Source organism: Mobula hypostoma, chromosome 7, assembly GCF_963921235.1.
Source record: "Mobula hypostoma chromosome 7, sMobHyp1.1, whole genome shotgun sequence".
NCBI classification, from domain to species: domain Eukaryota; kingdom Metazoa; phylum Chordata; class Chondrichthyes; order Myliobatiformes; family Myliobatidae; genus Mobula; species Mobula hypostoma.
The window spans coordinates 86,684,232-86,702,464 of record NC_086103.1 but is presented as its reverse complement, the minus strand read 5'-3'; the positions used below and the strand labels follow the sequence as shown (position 1 = coordinate 86,702,464).

The window sequence follows — 18,233 nt, the reverse complement described above, 5'->3', positions numbered from 1 at the left end:
GAGAGGCTATGCGTGCTGCGTCACGCCTCCATCTACTCCCATATCTTTGGCTGCACTCATTTTTCCCACTCTTTTTGACCAGTTGTCCTTGGGTACATGGGATGTTCCACGTAGAAAACATTGATTGACCTCAAACTTGTTGGTGGCACTCCCAATGAAAGGGGGAAAAGTTGGCTGGCACAACTGAGGAAGTGGCCTCACGTGGCTAATCTTAGGGAGGAGCTTAGCTTGCTTGAGACCCAGGGTAAGTGTTTTGCTGATCACTGGAAGGCAGATTCTGCTGCTTATGAACCGAAAAGCCTTTGCAAAGCTCAATGCAATTAAAACAAGAGCCTTCTTTGTGGCTTGGGAATTTCAGGCAAAGTAAATGGGGCAAAGCTCTGTGAGTCATTTATTATGAGAGCAAACCTATTAGCACTTTACTTTTTGTCTTTCATTTCTCAAGTGAGGCAATTTTAATTAAATTAATCTGACTGCCAATCTATCAATGATCAATCACGAATGCCGAAGCTCTTTCTGTGACAGCTAGCAAAGGGCTGACAAGGTCCGATAATGAAAAAAGGAATATACTTGTGAATTGAGTCAATTAGCCTGCATAATGGGTGGATTAAACAGCACCTAGTTTATTGCACTTTCAGATGTCAGCTCCTGAGTTGGGAGATTCTCCAGCAATTAACTTGGCTGTTATGATATTTGTTTATAGGGAGATTGCAAGCAGAAACATGCCTCAAAGGACTTCTCTAATCCCATCCTGGTGTGCTTTGACAAAAGTCACTATGAGCGCTTCTGGTAGTGGCTAATAATATTGGAAATACTGATTTAGGTGCCTGCATTATATACTGAATGACATGCAGAGTTACAGAAAACAGCATTAGAATTCTGAGTATCTGTAGGCCCATGTGAGGAGAAAGTGGCAAATAAGCTGCTGTGGTAACAATAACAGTGACAGCACCAGATTGATTAATAACTTTTTAAAAAGAGTTAGAAGAAATAAAATACAGGAGGCTGAGGAAAGAGTGGACTCGGTAGATAAATCAGAAAAATCCAGCCTAGAGTGGTGGTGGGGCCAAATGACCTCTTCATATGTTTGATGCGATCTACTTTTAGCCTGGTCACGCAATCAGAGGGGAGTAGGGGTCAGCCTATGGGTTTGATACTTCTGACACCATAAAGCTTATTGCTTCCTTTTCTGGGTTTGCTTCCGTTATGCCAGTGAGTCGAGATCGCAAGTGGGATATGCTCACGTCTTTATGGTCATGCAATAGATTAATGCAGAGATTCCACCTTTTCAACCACGCAGCCTGGATTTTTCATGAAGCTGTAACCCTGATGGAAGGTCATGACAGGATGAGCAGAGGGTACAACTATTGCAGATTTGTGCCCCAACCCCGTAATGGTGCAACCAGAAATGCAAACAATACTCAGTGTAGTTTTATACAACAGCAACATGACTTCCTGACTTTTATACTTCCTGCCCCCAGTGATGAAAGCAAGCATACCATATACCTTCTTTACCACTCTATATACTTGTGTTGCCACTTTCACGGAGATATAGCCTTGGATCTCAAGATTCCTCTGTACACCAATGCTGTTTAGGGTCCCACCTTTTAACTCTTTACTTCAGCATGTAGCCAAGTGCTTCTTGCCCAATATTTTGAACCTGAAATATTGTAAACATGGTGACCAATTTGCAGAATCAAATATTAAGACCGGATGATCTTGGGGACGGTATTGCAGGATATTTTGTGAAGAAGGCTGAGGGAATCCTTGATTTTACATCTCGCCTTAAAGACAGCAGGGCCACACTTCCTTGTGGCAAGCTGGTGTGAGGTTAATAATTAATCTTGTCACCTTCTCTGAGGAATGTGTGTGAGTGCTACAAACTAAGGGAACAGACTTGCTGTGCTTTGAGGTGACTCAATCAATCATCCAACTCTGTAGGTGAGTTGTAGAATCAGAAGGGGAATGTGGGAAGAATAAAAAAAATAGGATTCATGTAGGATTAGTGTATATGGGTGGCTGATGTTAGGTGTGCACTTGATAGGCTGAAGGGCCTATTTCTGTGCTGGATTTCTTTATGACCCCATGACTATGGTATCATACTTTCCCTTAATGGAAATAGTCTGTAGGCTGCATTTGGATGAGAGACTCAGCAGCAGAGTGCATTGAAGGAGCAAATATTCACCATAACAATCCACATTAAAGTGCCTTTCTGGTGTTTATTAAAGTCATAACTTCAGTTAAAAAATAAATTGATCACAATTTGCTGTGAAGCAACACACACAAAATGCTGGAGGAACTCAGCAGGTCAGGCAGTATCTATGGAAATGAATAAACAGTCATTGTTTTGGGCCGAGACCCTTCTTCAGCATCGACAATTGATTCATTTCCATAGATGCTGCCTGGCCTGCTGAATTCCTCCAGCATTTTGTGTGCATTGCTCTAGATTTCCAGTATCTGCAGAATCACTTGTGTTTATAGTTATTAGTATGAAGTTAGCTACAGCAAGATATTATGTTACCTGTTAGGACGCAGAAGCTAGGGAGAAAAACTCAGAGGTTGATTATAAAATATTATGCCAATCTGTTTAAAAGGGGAAAAGCTGGATTTACTTTCAACACAGTTGATTTTTAAAATTCTGATTGTGTTCTGCTGATAGGTTGATGGATCATCTCTGTTGAGGCTGAATAAAGGCCAGTCTCACTTTACACTCAGATTAACAGATTGAGTGCTGATTGAGTATCACAGTGGGGTTACGTATGAAGTCTGGCACTTTCGACACACAGAGTCTTCACAATCCGTTTTTTTTTCGTGCGCCTGATGTACTTTGACCTCTCTAGCATTGACCCAGAACACTGCTTTATTGGCCACATCGCACACAAAACACACGTCTTTAAAACTAAATTGATGAGGATTACTAAATAAACACAGGTCTGCACTTTACAAGTGGCACATGTGCTGTGTATAGTCGCATCCTGTTCTGTCCCACTGAAGTTCATGGCACAATAAAAGAGCCAAATCAGGGACCCGAATGTTCCTCAACATACTTTAATTGCCCCACATCCTTAATTCAGTTTTGTTCTACTTGAGGCTGCCTGTGATATAAGGTCTATAATTCATGTTGCTGAAACTATCTTCTACTTCTGACTCAGTCCAATACAAAGTTCTCTCACAGGTACAAGGGAAAGGCAGTGGCGAGTCACCCTATCAAACTGTTCCGAACTCTCTCTTGCCTGCTTCTGCTCTGTAACTGGGATCCCAGAATGAATGAGTCCACTTGGAAGTTGTTTAGCAGAGAGCTATGCGACACTCTGTCCATGACAGCAGGAGGAATGCAAGTATTCCAGCATTTCAGATGAAGGATCTTGACTCGCAACATCAATTGACCATCCCACACCCCCTCCCCCCGCAGATGCTGTCTGATCCACTGAGTTTCTTTAGCAGTTTGATTCGTTCTTGCTCCATATTCCAACATATACAGCCTCTTGTGTTTCAGGATTTAAGTAATGATCATTCTCAGCCTTGGGCTTTGTAATACTGCAGCACACACACACAATGCTGAAGGAACTCAGCAGGCCAGGCAGCATCTATAGAAATGAATAAATTGTTGATGCTGAAGAAGCATCTTGGCCCAAAGCAACGAATATTATTCATTTCCGTAGATGCTGCCTGACCTGCTGAGTTCCTCCGGCTTCTGGTCGTTGCTACAGATTCCAGCATCTGAAGTCTCTTGTGTCTCCATTCTTTTGTCATTTTAGAGGCCAACCCTCCTGCCAGCTCTGCAGCTTGTGTTTTGGGTGTGCTTCCTTTGTCTTAATGAACTCTTATTAACATCATAAACAGCTTTCTAGAAATACACAGCAGGTCAGGCAGTGTCTGTGGAGAGAAAAGCAGGAGACTTTGTCTTGAAACAGTAATTCTTCTCTGGAGAGTTCCCAGCAGTTCCTTTTTATTTCTGTTTCATTGCCTTAGGAACAAGCACTGTTTTCCAATAGATTTTACTGAACTTTTGTCTCTCTCCAGAACAAGTAAGGTTGGTCCAAAGACCCTCTGCTGTTGATACTGCAATTTTACATGTCGAGACATTCCTTCAACCCTCCCTTGCCTTTCTCTCCACAGGTGGTCGTTTCCACAACGGTGAATGTGGATGGCCACGTTCTGGCTGTTTCTGACAACATGTTCGTCCACAACAACTCCAAACATGGTCGGAGGGCTCGAAGGCTCGATCCCTCTGAAGGTACGCCCTCTTATCTGGAACATGGTAGGCACATCACTTTCATTGATTAAAGCTATCCCCCAACACCCCACCCTTGCCATCTGATTGTGAATGCTTGTGAATTTCAGTATACCAAAGTCAATGTCTCATTTCTAGTAGATTTTTGTGGGTTAAATGAGGCAAGATTTACTGAGGTGACTGCGAGAATCCCATGCCATGCACTACATTGGCTCCATCTGATCCAAGCCTACTCTATGAGATTATTAGATATAGGAGCAGAATTAGACCATTTAGCCCATCGAGTCTGCTCCACCATTCGATCATGACAGATTTATTTTCCCTCTCAACCCCAATATCCTGCCTTCTCTCTGTAATTTTACTAATTAAGGACCTATCAGCCTCTGCTTTAAAAACACCCAATAATGTCCTCCACTGCCATCTGTAGCAATGAATTCCATAGATTCACCACTACTGGTTAAAGACGTTCCTCCTCATCGCAGTTCTTGTATTCTGAAGTTGTGCCCTCGTGTCCTAGATTCCCCACTATTGGAAACATCCTCTGCATCTGGGACTTTCAATATTTGGTAGGTTTCAATGAGGTCTCTCCCCTCATGCTACTGAACTCTAATGGGTACAGGCCCAGAGCCATCAAACATTCCTCATACATTAACACTTTAATTCCTGGGATCATTTCCATGAACATCCTCTGGATCTTCTCCAATGCCAGTACATCCTTTCTTAGATATGGGGCCAAAAACTGTTCACAATATACCAAATGTGTTCTGATCAATGCCTTCATAAAGCCTCAGCATAACATCCTTGCTTTTATATTCTAGTCCTCTTGAAATGAATTTGTCTTCCTTACCAACGACTTAACCTGCAAGTTAGTATTTAGGGAATCCTGCACTAGGATTCATAAGTAGCTCTATAACACCAATTTCTGAATTTTCTCGTCATTTCGAAAACAGTCTATACTTTTATTTCTTCCACCAATGTGCATGACCACACTTCTCCCTGCACCGTATTCCAATTGTCACCTTTTTACTCATTTTTTTGATCTGTCCAAGTCCTTCTGTAGATCCACTGTTTCCTCAACACAGCCTGCTCCTCCACATATCTTTGCATCATTCGCAAACCTGGCCACAAAGCCATCAATTCCTTGGTCTAGATAATTAACATTTAACTTGAAAAGTGGTGGACTCAATGTCCACCCCTGCAGAGCATCACTAGTCACCAGCTACTAACCAGAAAAGTCCCTCTTTATTCCCACTCTTTGGCTCATTCCAGTCAGCCAATCTTCTAGCCATGTTCGTATCTTTCCTGTAACCCTATGGGGTCTTATCTTGTTTAGCAACCTCATGTGTGGTAACTCATCAAGGACCTTCTGAAAATCCAAGTAAAAACATCCACCTACTTCCCTTTCTCTATCCTGCCTGCTATTTCCCCAAGTATTTCCAAAAGATTTGTTAGATTTCTCCTTAAGGAAATAATGCTGACTTTAGCCTATTTTATCGTATGCCTCTAAGGACTCCGAAACCTCATCCTCAATAATGGACTCCAACATCTTACCAAACACATTGAAGTCAGTCTAACTGGCCTATCATTTCCTGCCTTTTTCCTCCCTCTCTTCTTAAAGAGTGCAGAGACATTTGCAATTTTCCCATCCTCTGGAACCATTCCAGAATCCAGTGATCCTTGTAAGATCATTACTAATGCCTTCACAATCTCTTCAGCTACCTCTTTCAGAAACCTGGGGTGTAGTCCATATGGTCCAGATGACTTATTTATCTTCAGACCTTTCAGCTTCCCAAACACCATCTCCTTAGTATAGTGACTACACTCGCTTCTGCCTCCTGACGCTCTAGAGTTTCTGGCAGACTGCTGGTGTCCTCCACAGTGAAGACAGATACAGAACACTTACTCAGTTCATTCACCATTTCTTTGTGCCCCATTACTACCTCTCCAGTATCATTTCCTAGTGGTCTGATATGTACTCTCACCTCTCTTTTACCCTTTATAAATCTCAGAAAAACTTTTGTTTATCCTCTTTCATATTATTGGCTAGCTTACCTTCATATTTTATCTTTTCTCTCCTTATTGCTTTTTTAGTTACCTTCTGTTGGTTTTTAAAAGCTTCCCAGTCCTCTAGCTTCCATGCTATATTGTATGCCCTCTCTTTTACTTTTATGCTGTTTCTGACTTCTTGCTAGCCATGATTGCCTCATCCTCCCTTTAGAATGCTTCCTCTACTTTATAGCGGATTAATCCAGCATATTCTGAATTTCTTCTGGAAGCTTCAGCCAATGCTCCTCTACTGTCATCTCTGTTAATTTCTTCTTCCAACCAACTTTGACCAGCTCCTTTCTCATGCCTCTGTAGTTCACTTTACTCCACTGTAATACAGATGCATCCAATTTTATCTTCTCCCTCTCAAACTGTAGGGAGAATTCAGTCATATTATGATTACCATTTCCTAAGGGTTCCTTTACCTTAAGCTCCCTAATCAAATTGGGTCCATTACACGACACCCAATCCAGACTTGCTTTTCCCTACAGGGTTCAATCACAATCTGCTGTAAAAAGCCATTTTGCAGCCATTTACAAATTCCTTCTCTTGGGATCCAGCACCAACCTGATTTTTCCAATCTACCTGCATATCGAAATATCCTATGACCATCATAACATTGCCCTTTCTACATACCTTCTCTATCTCCTATTGTAAATCGTACTCCACATCCTGGCTAGTGTTCTGAAGGCTGTATATAACACCTATCAGGGTCTTTTAACCCTTGGTGTTTCTTAACTCTACCCACCAGAATTCTACAATATCTGATCATATGTCACTTATTCCAAAGTGTTTGATTTTATTTTTACCAACAAAGATACCCCAGCCTCTCTGCCCACCTGCTTGTCTTTTTGATACAAGGAGCGTGAAGCTTGCAGCTGTGATCTTCTTTCAACTGCGACACAATTATACCCACAATGACATATCTGCCAGTTTCTAACTATGTTACAAGCATCGACATTTTTATGTATGTTGTGTACTTTCAAATATAATACCTTTGGTGCTGTATTCATCAGCCTTTCTAAACTATTTATCTTATCTTGCATTCTGGAGAACTCCTTAACATCTCCCGTGCTCGCTTTCCCTTTCACTTTATCCATGCTATTCCAAGCTGTTGAACCCATCCCCCACTTTGATTGATTGAATACTTCCGATCCAGTGAGTTTTGCCACCCAACAATCCCCCAATTTAATCCTAGCCTAATCACAGGATAATTTACAATAACCAACTAACCTACCAACAGGTACGCTTATTTTGAAATGTGGGAGGAAACCAGAGCACCTGGAGGAAACCCAGGCAGTTTGTCTGGTGAACATACAAATTCCTTACAGGTGACAGTGGGAATTGAACCCCCGTTGCTGGTACGGTAAAGCGTAAAGCTGACTACTATGCTGCTGTGCCAACGTAAACTACTATTTTGTTTAAAGTCCTATCCACAGTCATATTTATGCAATTCCCTAGGAATCAATAGTTCAGGTGTAGCCTGTCCCATCAGAACAGCTTCCACCTTCCCCAATACTAGTGCTAATCTTCCACAAATTTAAACCCACATCTCCCACACCAATCAACACACATCAAAGTTGCTGGTGAATGCAGCAGGCCAGGCAGCATCTATAGGAAGAGGCACGGTTGACATTTCGGGCCGAGACCCTTCGTCAGGACTAACTGAAAGAAGAGATAGTAAGAGATTTGAAAGTGGGAGGGGGAGGGGGAGATCCAAAATGATAGGAGAAGACAGGAGGGGGAGGGATGGAGCCAAGAGCTGGGCAGTTGATTGGCAAAAGGGATATGAGAGGATCATGGGACAGGAGGCCTAGGGAGAAAGAAAAGGTGGGGGGGAGGAACCCAAAGGATGGGCAAGGGGTATAGTCAGAGGGACAGAGGGAGAAAAAGGAGAGACAGAAAAAGAATGTGTGTATATAAATAAATAACGGATGGGGTACGAGGGGGAGGTGGGGCATTAGCGGAAGTTTGAGAAGTCAATGTTCATGCCATCAGGTTGGAGGCTACCCAGACGGAATATAAGGTGTTGTCCCTCCAACCTGAGTGTGGCTTCATCTTTGCAGTAGAGGAGGCCGTGGATAGACATATCAGAATGGGAATGGGACGTGGAATTAAAATGTGTGGCCACTGGGAGATCCTGCTTTCTCTGGCGGACAGAGCGTAGGTGTTCAGCAAAACGATCTCCCAGTCTGCGTCGGGTCTCGCCATATATAAAAGGCCACATCGGGAGCACCGGATGCAGTATATCACCCCAGCCGATTCACAGGTGAAGTGTCGCCTCACCTGGAAGGACTGTCTGGGGCCCTGAATGGTGGTAAGGGGGGAAGTGTAAGGGCATGTGTAGCACTTGTTCTGTTTACAAGGATAAATGCCAGGAGGGAGATCAGTGGGGACAAATGGACAAGGGAGTCGTGTAGGGAGTGATCCCTGCAGAAAGTGGGGGGGGGGGGAGGAAAGATGTGCTTAGTGGTGGGATCCCGTTGGAGGTGGCAGAAGTTACGGAGAATAACATGTTGGACCCGGAGGCTGGTGGGGTGGAAGGTGAGGACAAGGGGAACCCTATTCCTAGTGGGGTGGCAGGAGGACGGAGTGAGAGCAGATGTGTTTGAAATGGGGGAGATGCGTTTGAGAGCAGAGTTGATGGTGGAGGAAGGGAAGCCCCTTTCTTTTAAAAAGGAGGACATCTCCCTCATCCTGGAATGGAAAGTCTCATCCTGAGAGAAATTGTGGCGGAGACGGCGGAATTGTGAGAAGGGGATGGCATTTTTGCAAGAGACAGGGTGACCCTTGAGCCACACATTTAGCTCTCAGATGTTATTTACCCTGTGCCAATTTGTATGTAGCTGAGGTAGCAATCCAGAGATAATTACGTTTATGGTTCTACATCTTAATTTAAACCTTAGCAGCTAAAATTCCCTCAGCAGAACCCCTTTCCTTGTTCTTCTTAAGTTCTTGGTGCCCAGATGGACCGTGACAACCAGATCTTTTCCCTCCTACTGCAAGTTCCTCTGCAGGTCAGATCAAATATCCCGAGCCTGGGCACTAGGCAGACCACACAGCCTTTGGGACTCTTGATCCTTACTATAGAGAATGTTGTCTATTCTCCTGACTATACTGTCCGCAATTATAACTACGTTTCTCTTCCCTCCCCCCTCTGGAATGACTCCTTGATCCACAGTGCCATGGTTTAGTTGCTCGTCCTTCTTACAGCACCACTTTAATTCTCACAGGGAGAAATAGTCGCAGTCGTGTTGGACAAGCTCAAGGTTTGAGTCTCCTGGACCCTCTTGGATCCCTCTACCTGCCTCATTCACAGTCACACCCTCTTGCCCCTGGAAACAGATTGAATTTAAACTAGTTAATCTAATGGGTGTGACTTGCTCCTGAAACACAGTGTCCAGTTAGCTCTTCTTCTCCCTGATATATTGTAGTGTTTGAAGCTTAGTTCCAGGTCATCAACTTTGAGCCGAGTTCCTCGAGCAACCAACACTTGCTACAGATGTGGACACCGGGAACCTTTGGGTCCACCAGCTCCCACAACATGCAGCTACAACACATCACCTGATCCTGCATTCTTATGTCATTTAATGTGTTGTAATTTTGTACCTTTTAAATTTACCCGTGTAGATAAAATACATTTTCTGTTCTTACCTGCTACTCACACGAGCTTCCTTGCTGAAGCTTCCATCTAAGCTTCTTTCAGTCCTACTTCATCTAAGCCTGCCAATTCATCATTATATTTTTTCTATCAGCCATATCTAGTTTCTTTTTAAACACATCTAAACTATTCACTTTAACTAATCTTTATGATACCAAGTTCCACATCATAATAACTCGAAGTGAGGAGAGTCTCCAGAAATCCCCATTGGATTTGTTACATTGCACTAGTAACAATAGCACTGGACTTTCCAAGCAGTGTCGGAACTTTCGTTATGGCAAGCTCTCAAACCCTTTGATTTCTTGAAGACTCCGTCAGCTTTATCTTCTGCTTTTATGATACAAGATTTGCTCAATCCTTCTTGATAAGCATGATCTCTAAGTTCTGGTAATATCTTTGTGGAAAAGACCTAAATTAATTAATTACAAGCCTGCAGCAAATTAAGAACTCATGTTAGAAGTGACTTCATGATTACACATTAATAAGCCAAGTGATTTGCTAGTATTTAAATCATTTTTCACACCAGCAGTGCTATTGCCAGTGAGGCGTGTGCAAAATGGTTGCACTCAGTCTATAAATCATGTTACTGGAGTAAGCTGTAATATGCTAAATTTGTTAAATGATATCACCTCATTCCAAAACATTTGCCCTCTTCATTAATATTTATTTTCGGTTTGGACTGACCATTTGTTAATGGTGTACTCACAGTGACTTGCACTATCACCTAATACAGCAAACTCTTCTGCATTACAAAGTCAGAAGGCAAACTCAATCAGTTCTAATACAGGAAAAAAATCAGCACTCCACACATCTTTCCATCTCTTCATTGCAAATGTAAATATCTCATTAGGGGTGTTAGCTCTTTACATGAAAATATAATCACATTACCCTAAATAAAATTAATCTCTTCTGAGAAGAATAATTGTTTTCACCGTATTTTGTTCTTGAAGTTTAGCCTTGCTCTCTCATTGTCTCTTGACACTTCTTGCATTTCCTCATATAGACCAAACTGTCTAATATGCTTAGATCTATTAATTCAATAGCTACAGTCCTAGTCATCCAATATTTAATAAACCTAGTCATCCAACATATGACAGACCAAATGGTTCATTATACTGCTGACTCAACAATCCAATTACACCATAGACCAAGCCATGCAAAATACTGTTGATCCACCAATCTAACCATGCAATGTACTCAATTTCCAGTCACCCCAGGTAAGGTGGAATAAGTCATCCAAAGTAGTATACATTCAGCTATTCAACATATTCCCAATTTATCAATCCAGTGTAGTGTTCACCTAAACAATAAATGTTCTATCAAGCCAGATATTCAATAAACTGTATTCAAGGCAAAAATTACCAAATAATCTGATATAGTTTTGACTCAGCCTTCTACCACCCTCTAGACCCAAACAAGCACTCTACTATAGGCAACACAAGATACACCAAGGCATGTATATTACAGGCAACAAAAAATTTGCAAATGCTGGAAATGCAAAGCAACACACACACAAAATGCTGGAGGAACTCAGCAGGTCAGGCAGCATCTATGGAAAAGAATACAGTCTAAGTTTTGGGCCGAGACCCTTGATCAGAACTGGAGAAAAACGGTGAGGAGCCTGAGTTAAAAGGAAGGGGCAGAGGAGAAAGAAACAAGGTGATAGGTGAACTGCGTGGGGGGGGGGGGGAAGGGAGGGGTACCTATCTGAACACAATCATCCAAAATACAGTTGATCTAACCTATGGATAGGCTTACGGCTGACCCCACCTTCAAAAATTTTAAGGTCCAACTTTTTACTGGTTTGCAAACCAAACCATCCAAAAATGCAGTGGAACCAAACATCACTTATGTTAATGGGAAAAAAATTGGGCAATGAAGTTTGGAGTTCTGTTCTGACATCATCAGTAAGGAGTGTGTATGTCCTCCCCGTGGAATGTGTGAGATTTCTCCGGGTGCCCTGGTTTCCTCCCACAATCCAAAGACATACTGGTTAGTAGTTAATTAGCCATTGTAAATTGCCCCGTGATGAGGTTAGAGTTAATTGGGGGTTGCTGGGCGCTGCAGAAGGGCCTATTCTGCGCTGTATCTCAATAAATAAATAACTAATAAGTAAATTAAATAATTTGGATTTTGATAGTACTTTTCAAACCTTTAGCTTTCCTGGATCACATCAGAGTCTTTTGCATACTTTAGAAATCTATGTTTTGTAAAATACTTTGTAATTATCCTTTAGTGAAATGCATTACCAATTAATGCACAACAAGGTCTTGAAAAAACAATTAAGATAAGTGATATCATGTGATGAATGTTGAGAGATAAATATTGAGTCACATACTATGGAGATTTTCCGTCTTTCTTTAAAATACTGTTGCAAAATATTTGAAGTCCTCCTGACAGGAAGGTCTCTGTCCTAAAGATATTCTCCCCTTATTTTCTATGGTCTCTGACTTCTGCACTGGAGCACCAGACTTAATTATGTTTCTATGAACATGAACTGGAGTTTCACTTGAATGGTAACCAATACACAATGCCATGCACTCAATGTACTGGAGGTCTGACCATCTAGTGCACAATATGATGATGCGTCTGATCCACGATTTAATACATATACCCAAAGTTCTAGCTTGTGTAACCACTGGGTAAACCAAATTATTTCAGAATAATGAAAGTAAGTTTTAATTGAATCAGCTGCTTTATGTGTTACAATAAAACATCACTAAAGTTAGGGAAATGTTTAAGGACCTCCACAATCAAGTTGAGTTGCAAGGGAAAATTATGTTCTAATTGGTTCAATTTCCTATGTAAATTAGATACAATTAGCATAATTTCTTCATAAGTTATCCATAATAGCGTAACAATTACACTCTCTTAATTTTTATAAAGATTGTTCTTATGGATTTGCTGTTATGGAGCAAAGTCTATTTTCTAATTAACTTAATTGGCATAAGCAAATGAGATTGGATTAGCATAATACACTGATATGTTATCCAAATTAGCCAAATGATTATAACCTCCTAGTTTCTTAAGTTAGAGATTTCATTTTCTGAGCTACACATGAAACTGTGACAAAGTTTGAAAGCACGTTGCAGGGCTTGAAATATCTTTTGCCCCTTCTGTCTGGATTGTCAGAGGAAGCCAAAGAAAATCCATTTACTTAATTTGTTTTCACTATTAAGTTTGGTAACTTCTGTTGGTAGGAACTGAACTTTTCAGAACTACTTGGATTAACGATGAACCCATCAATTTGCAAAACAGGTTGATTGAACCAGTAGTGAAAATATTGTTAACTTGTGTTTGGAGGTTGAATGAAATGAAGAAAATTAAGAGGAATCCTTCACGTTGGTTAGGACAGTTAGTGTCTGTGCTTCTGAGAGTGGGGATGGGAATGTTAGTCAGAATTCCTGTGCCCAACCTTTGCAAGGACGAGCATCCAACACAGCAAAAAGAGTGTGTGGTTAAAATGCAGCATTTCACAATTGAAAAAGTGGTAAAAATTCAAACAACCAGCATAATACATGTGATGACGGGAGACCTCTACACTGGAATGGACTTTAATTTTCAGAATCAGAATCAAAATCAGGTTTAATATCACCTGCATATATTGTGAGATTTGTTGTTATGCGGCAGCAGTACCTTAATAAAATAATAAAAACTGTGCTATTATTTGGATGGATTAAACATATATGCATAACAGTTCAAAGATGTATTGGTTGGTAGGTTAATTGGTCATTGTAAATTGTCCTGTGATTAGGTTTAGATTAAACCATGGGATTGCTAGGTGGTGTGCCTCAAAGGGCTGGAAGGGCTTATTCTGTGCGGTATCTCACTAAATAAATAAATCTATATGTATTAAAAAGTTAAATTAAATAAGAAGAGCAAAAAACAGTAGTGAGGTAGTATTCACGGGTTCAATGTTCATTTAGAAATCTGATGGCAGAGGGGAAGAGGCTGTTCTTGAATCACTGAGTGTGTGCCTTCAGGCCCCTGTACCTCTTCCCTGATGGAAGCAATGCGAAGAGGGTGATGGGGATCCTGATGATGAATGACGCCTTTCTGAGGCATCGTTCCTTGAAGATGGTGGGGAGGTTGGTGCCCTTGATGGAGCTACTGTAACAGAGTTTGCAGCTTATTTCAATCCTGTGCAGTCCCCCCCTACCCACTTCCAGATGGTGGTGCAGCCAGTTAAAATGCTCTCCACAGTACATCTGTAGAAATTTGAGAGTGTCTTTCGTGACATACCAAATCTCCTCAAACTCCAAATGAAATATAGCTGTTGTTGTGCCTTCTTTGTAAGTGTATCAATATGCTGGGCCCGGGATAGAGATGTTGACTCCCTGGAACTTGAAACTGCTCACTCTTTCCACTTCTGATCCCTCTATGAGGACTGGTGTGTCTTCCCAGTTTAACCCTTTCTGAAGTACAATCAGTTCTGTGATCTTACTGACATTGAGTGCTAGGTTGTTGTTGCAACACTACTCAACCAGCTGATCTATTTTGCTTCTGTATGCCTTCTCATCACCATCTGAAATTCTGTCAACAATAGTTGTGTCATAAGCAAAGGTATAGATGGTATTTGAGCTGTGTCTAGCCACACAGTCATGGCTGTAGAGAGAGCAGAGCGGTGGGCTAAGCACCTGCCATTGAGGTGCCCCAGTGTTGGTTATCAGTGAGGTGGCGATTTGTTTTCCCAATCCACACGGACTGTGATGTTCTGGTGAGGAAGCTGAGGATTCAGTTGCAGAGGTTTTGGAGCCTTTTGATCAGACCTGTAGGAATGATTGTATTAAATGCTGAGTTGCGGTCAATAAACAGCAGCCTGACATAAGCATTAATATCGTCCAAGGCCGTATGAAGAGCCAATGAGATAACATCCGTCCATTGTAGACCTATTGTGGCCATTGGCAAATTACAACAGGTCCATGTCATTGATGAGACAAGAGTTGATTCTAGCCATAACCAAACTCTCAGAGCACTTCATCACTGTAGATGTGAGCACTACTAGACGATACCCTGCTCTTCTTAGGTACTGGTGCGATTGTTGCCCTTTTGAAGCAGGTGCGAACTTCTGACTTTAGCAATGAGAGATTGAAAATGTCTTTGAACAAACCTGGCAGTTGGCTGACACAGGTTTTCAGAGCCCTGCCAGGTAACCCATCGGGGCCTGACGGCTTGCGAGGGTTCACCTTCTAGAATGACGAACTAGCGTCAGCCGCCGAGACAGAGGTCACAAGATCACCGGGCACTGCAGGGATCAGCACTGGAGGGAATCTGATCTCCCTGCAGGCTACTTTTGAAATCATGTTCATTGCTAAGCTTAGATTGCCATGGTTTGTACTGAGCCGCTACTACAAATACACTGGGAGTATATTATTAGTGGTAGCAAAGCATTACTACAATGCAAATTTGTCTTTAATGGTAGATCTAAATGAGTGATTGAAAATTGGCAGTCACTTTAGCTCTTCTGAATCCGCTGGTGAGTGCAAACCAAGTTGCTTTGTTATTACCATGACCTCCGAGGTCGATTTTCATCTGCTGGAGAGTACATAATATGCTCATCATGTATGCCAAGTCCCAGGGCTAACACTAGAACATACTGAAGAGCCAACAGCACCAAAAGTCTAATGTGTTGTTGTTATGTAGCTTTCTGACATAGAAAGGATCTTGTTTCTTTAAATAATGATAATATATGTACCCATGTATGGAAATACCATCATTTCCTGTTTGCCTCCTATCTGACTTGTTGAAATTATTCCCAACATCTTCCGGAGTGTATTGTGTTGCTGTTAACCTGGAAGTTGCTGGAAGTTATTTTAAGTCACCAGCAGAAAGAATAAAAGAAAAGTGTCACTTATCAGGACAGGAAAGTTTTAAACTAAAACAAAGGTGGGCCAAATGGTCTTAACACCAATTCCTCCAAATCCATGCCAATTAACAGAAAAGCTTTTGTCAATTTAATGATTATGTATGGATTTGACAACTCTGGTTGGACATGTCCCTGGAGATGTCATCACACAAACTGCTGCCCCACCCTCACCCTCTTACCATTGGTTGCCCAAGGCATTCCTTTTGAGCATTATAACTGGTAGGAAGGCAAATTAACTCCTCAGTTTCCCACTGTCTGAATTTTCACTGTTTTTTGTCCCTTAGTTTGCCACAGCTAATAAAAATTTGTGATTTTCTTTTGATGGAAACAGCTCCTTTTAAATGCTCCTACGGTTGCTGGTGGCCTGAGGCCACCTCTGGGATTTCCATGAGCTGCCCGGGATAGTTGTAACATAAATGTGCATGATTTGAGTTTTAACATGCATGTCATTGGAGTACCAATCATATTTACAGCACAGTAACACAAAGGGACTGTAGAGATTTAGAAACAAACCAGGCTTCCTGATTTGAAGGAAGGGTCCTTGTCAACATCTGATTACGACATGCTGACTCTCAAGATTGCAAAAAATTTTGAGAGTACAACAAATGAGCCAGCTGTTTGTTAACATTGAAAGGTCTTATTAGTTGGCATTGAATGGTACCATGCCCCTTCATATAGAGATCCACCCTCTCCCTAACCAGACAGCAGTGCCGAACTGGGTTAATAACTCAGTTCTTCTACACTCTGTCATTGTAAGCAGGCTCCACTCCAACTGCATTGATTTAACATGCAGAAGTCCTTTTGTTTTCCACATGAGCCTTGTTGAATAGTCTCCCTATATTAAATATTACTCAATAAAATTCAGTGTTAGTCGTGTTTTTGCATTCATTCCAGGTGCAGTTTGACATTGCCAAAGTAGGACTCTGTGATTGGGAAACCCATTTTATACTCAGTCTAATTTTGCTTCCCAGAACGTTGGAGAAGAAAACCAGGAGGAAAGTTGAGCTTGCTGCCTCCTATTTTGCACTGCCGCCCAGCAGGTAGCTCTTCTCCTGTTACAGTATTGCTGCTGCTTTGTACCTCCAACACTTGCCCTGTCTCGGTGGGCAAAGAAAAATATCTCATTAACGCAACAAGCAGAACAAAAAAATTGGAAAAGAAAACCTGATGTGAATGAGATAGGTGTGTAGAATGCGGGCTGTTTTGCAGAGAGGAGGAGAATACGTTCCAAACAAGGCAGAAGTCCTGAGAAGATCACATAAGAAATGATACTTAGTGATAGTAGACAATCCTGGCCCACCGTGTTCACTATTTTCCTATTGCTCAAGTCAAGTCATATGAGGTTATTGCTATATGCACAAATACAGTTACAGGTACACTGAAAAGCTTGTTTCTATCACAACACATAGATTCGGACAAAACACAGAACAGAAATTATACAAATTAGCGAAAAAGAGACTTGAAAACAAGATACTAGTGCAAAAACTGAACACAAATTGGAGATTTGCTTGCTGCAAATGTCAGTTTTTCACGACTGTAGGCTTGCAGATCAGATGACAATAATATTTACTGTAGGTGGGAAATCTCTCTAGTTCAACAACTTGAGGACCCGACTTGTGCTGGATCATAGAAAACCCAGAGTACAGAACTTATCCCCTCCCCTTACCCCCCATTATCTTCCTCTGAGCAGGACTATTCTTTTATGTGTGGTTACTTCCCCATTCACATTAGCTTCTGAGAACTCTCTGTAACCCAAAGTTTGCATGTGTTGGACATGTTGGCAGCTGAGATTGCAAAAGTTAATTACCTACATGTCAATATAGATTTTAGTTAGACCTTAATTAGAATTAGTTAATTAGTAGAGATCCATACTTAAGTTTCAAAACATACTGGACAATAGGTGTTGCTGGACCACAGAATGTGGGAGCAAAGAATTTAAACCAATATAATTGTCCAAAAGGTAAGAATCTTCAAAACAGATCTTTTATAAAGATTTCTGCCAGGCAGTTATAGCAATGTACCCAGTTGTTGGAGCTTGCACTCAATGACAGATTTCCCGAACTGGTACACATTGTACTGAACACTAAACATGACTTGCTTCAGAGACAAAAAGCTGATAATGAACATTGGGGGTGGGGGAGTTGGATAATCAGTGCAGCCTGGTTCTTTTGTCGAATGATTTCAGGTATTTATTAGGTTTTAATGCATATCTCTAAATTCCTTTCTACTTAACAGCATTATATATATTTATAATTTTTGAGTAATTTGGGGAAACAATATTTCTTTGCCTTGTAGACATTCATTGGTGGAACCAATTAGTGTGATGTATCCTTGTATTTAATTGCTGTCTGTAACCCACAATTAGAGCACTGATTTTCACTATTATTACTGTGAAATATGATACAATATTTATTCAAAGATATGTT

At 41.4% G+C, this 18,233-nt stretch overlaps 1 protein-coding gene across 3 annotated transcripts in view; it reads left to right on the top strand.

The window, feature by feature from the left end:
- ebf1a (EBF transcription factor 1a) overlaps positions 1–18,233 on the top strand; it is a 481,697-nt gene that overhangs the window by 246,181 nt on the left and 217,283 nt on the right. For 2 of the 3 annotated variants that reach the window (XM_063053692.1, XM_063053690.1), the window contains exon 8: positions 4,120–4,261. In XM_063053692.1, the coding sequence (XP_062909762.1) occupies positions 4,120–4,261 (142 nt within the window). The remainder of the gene's footprint in view (positions 1–4,119; positions 4,262–18,233) is intronic. The other variant, XM_063053691.1, reaches the window with a different exon arrangement.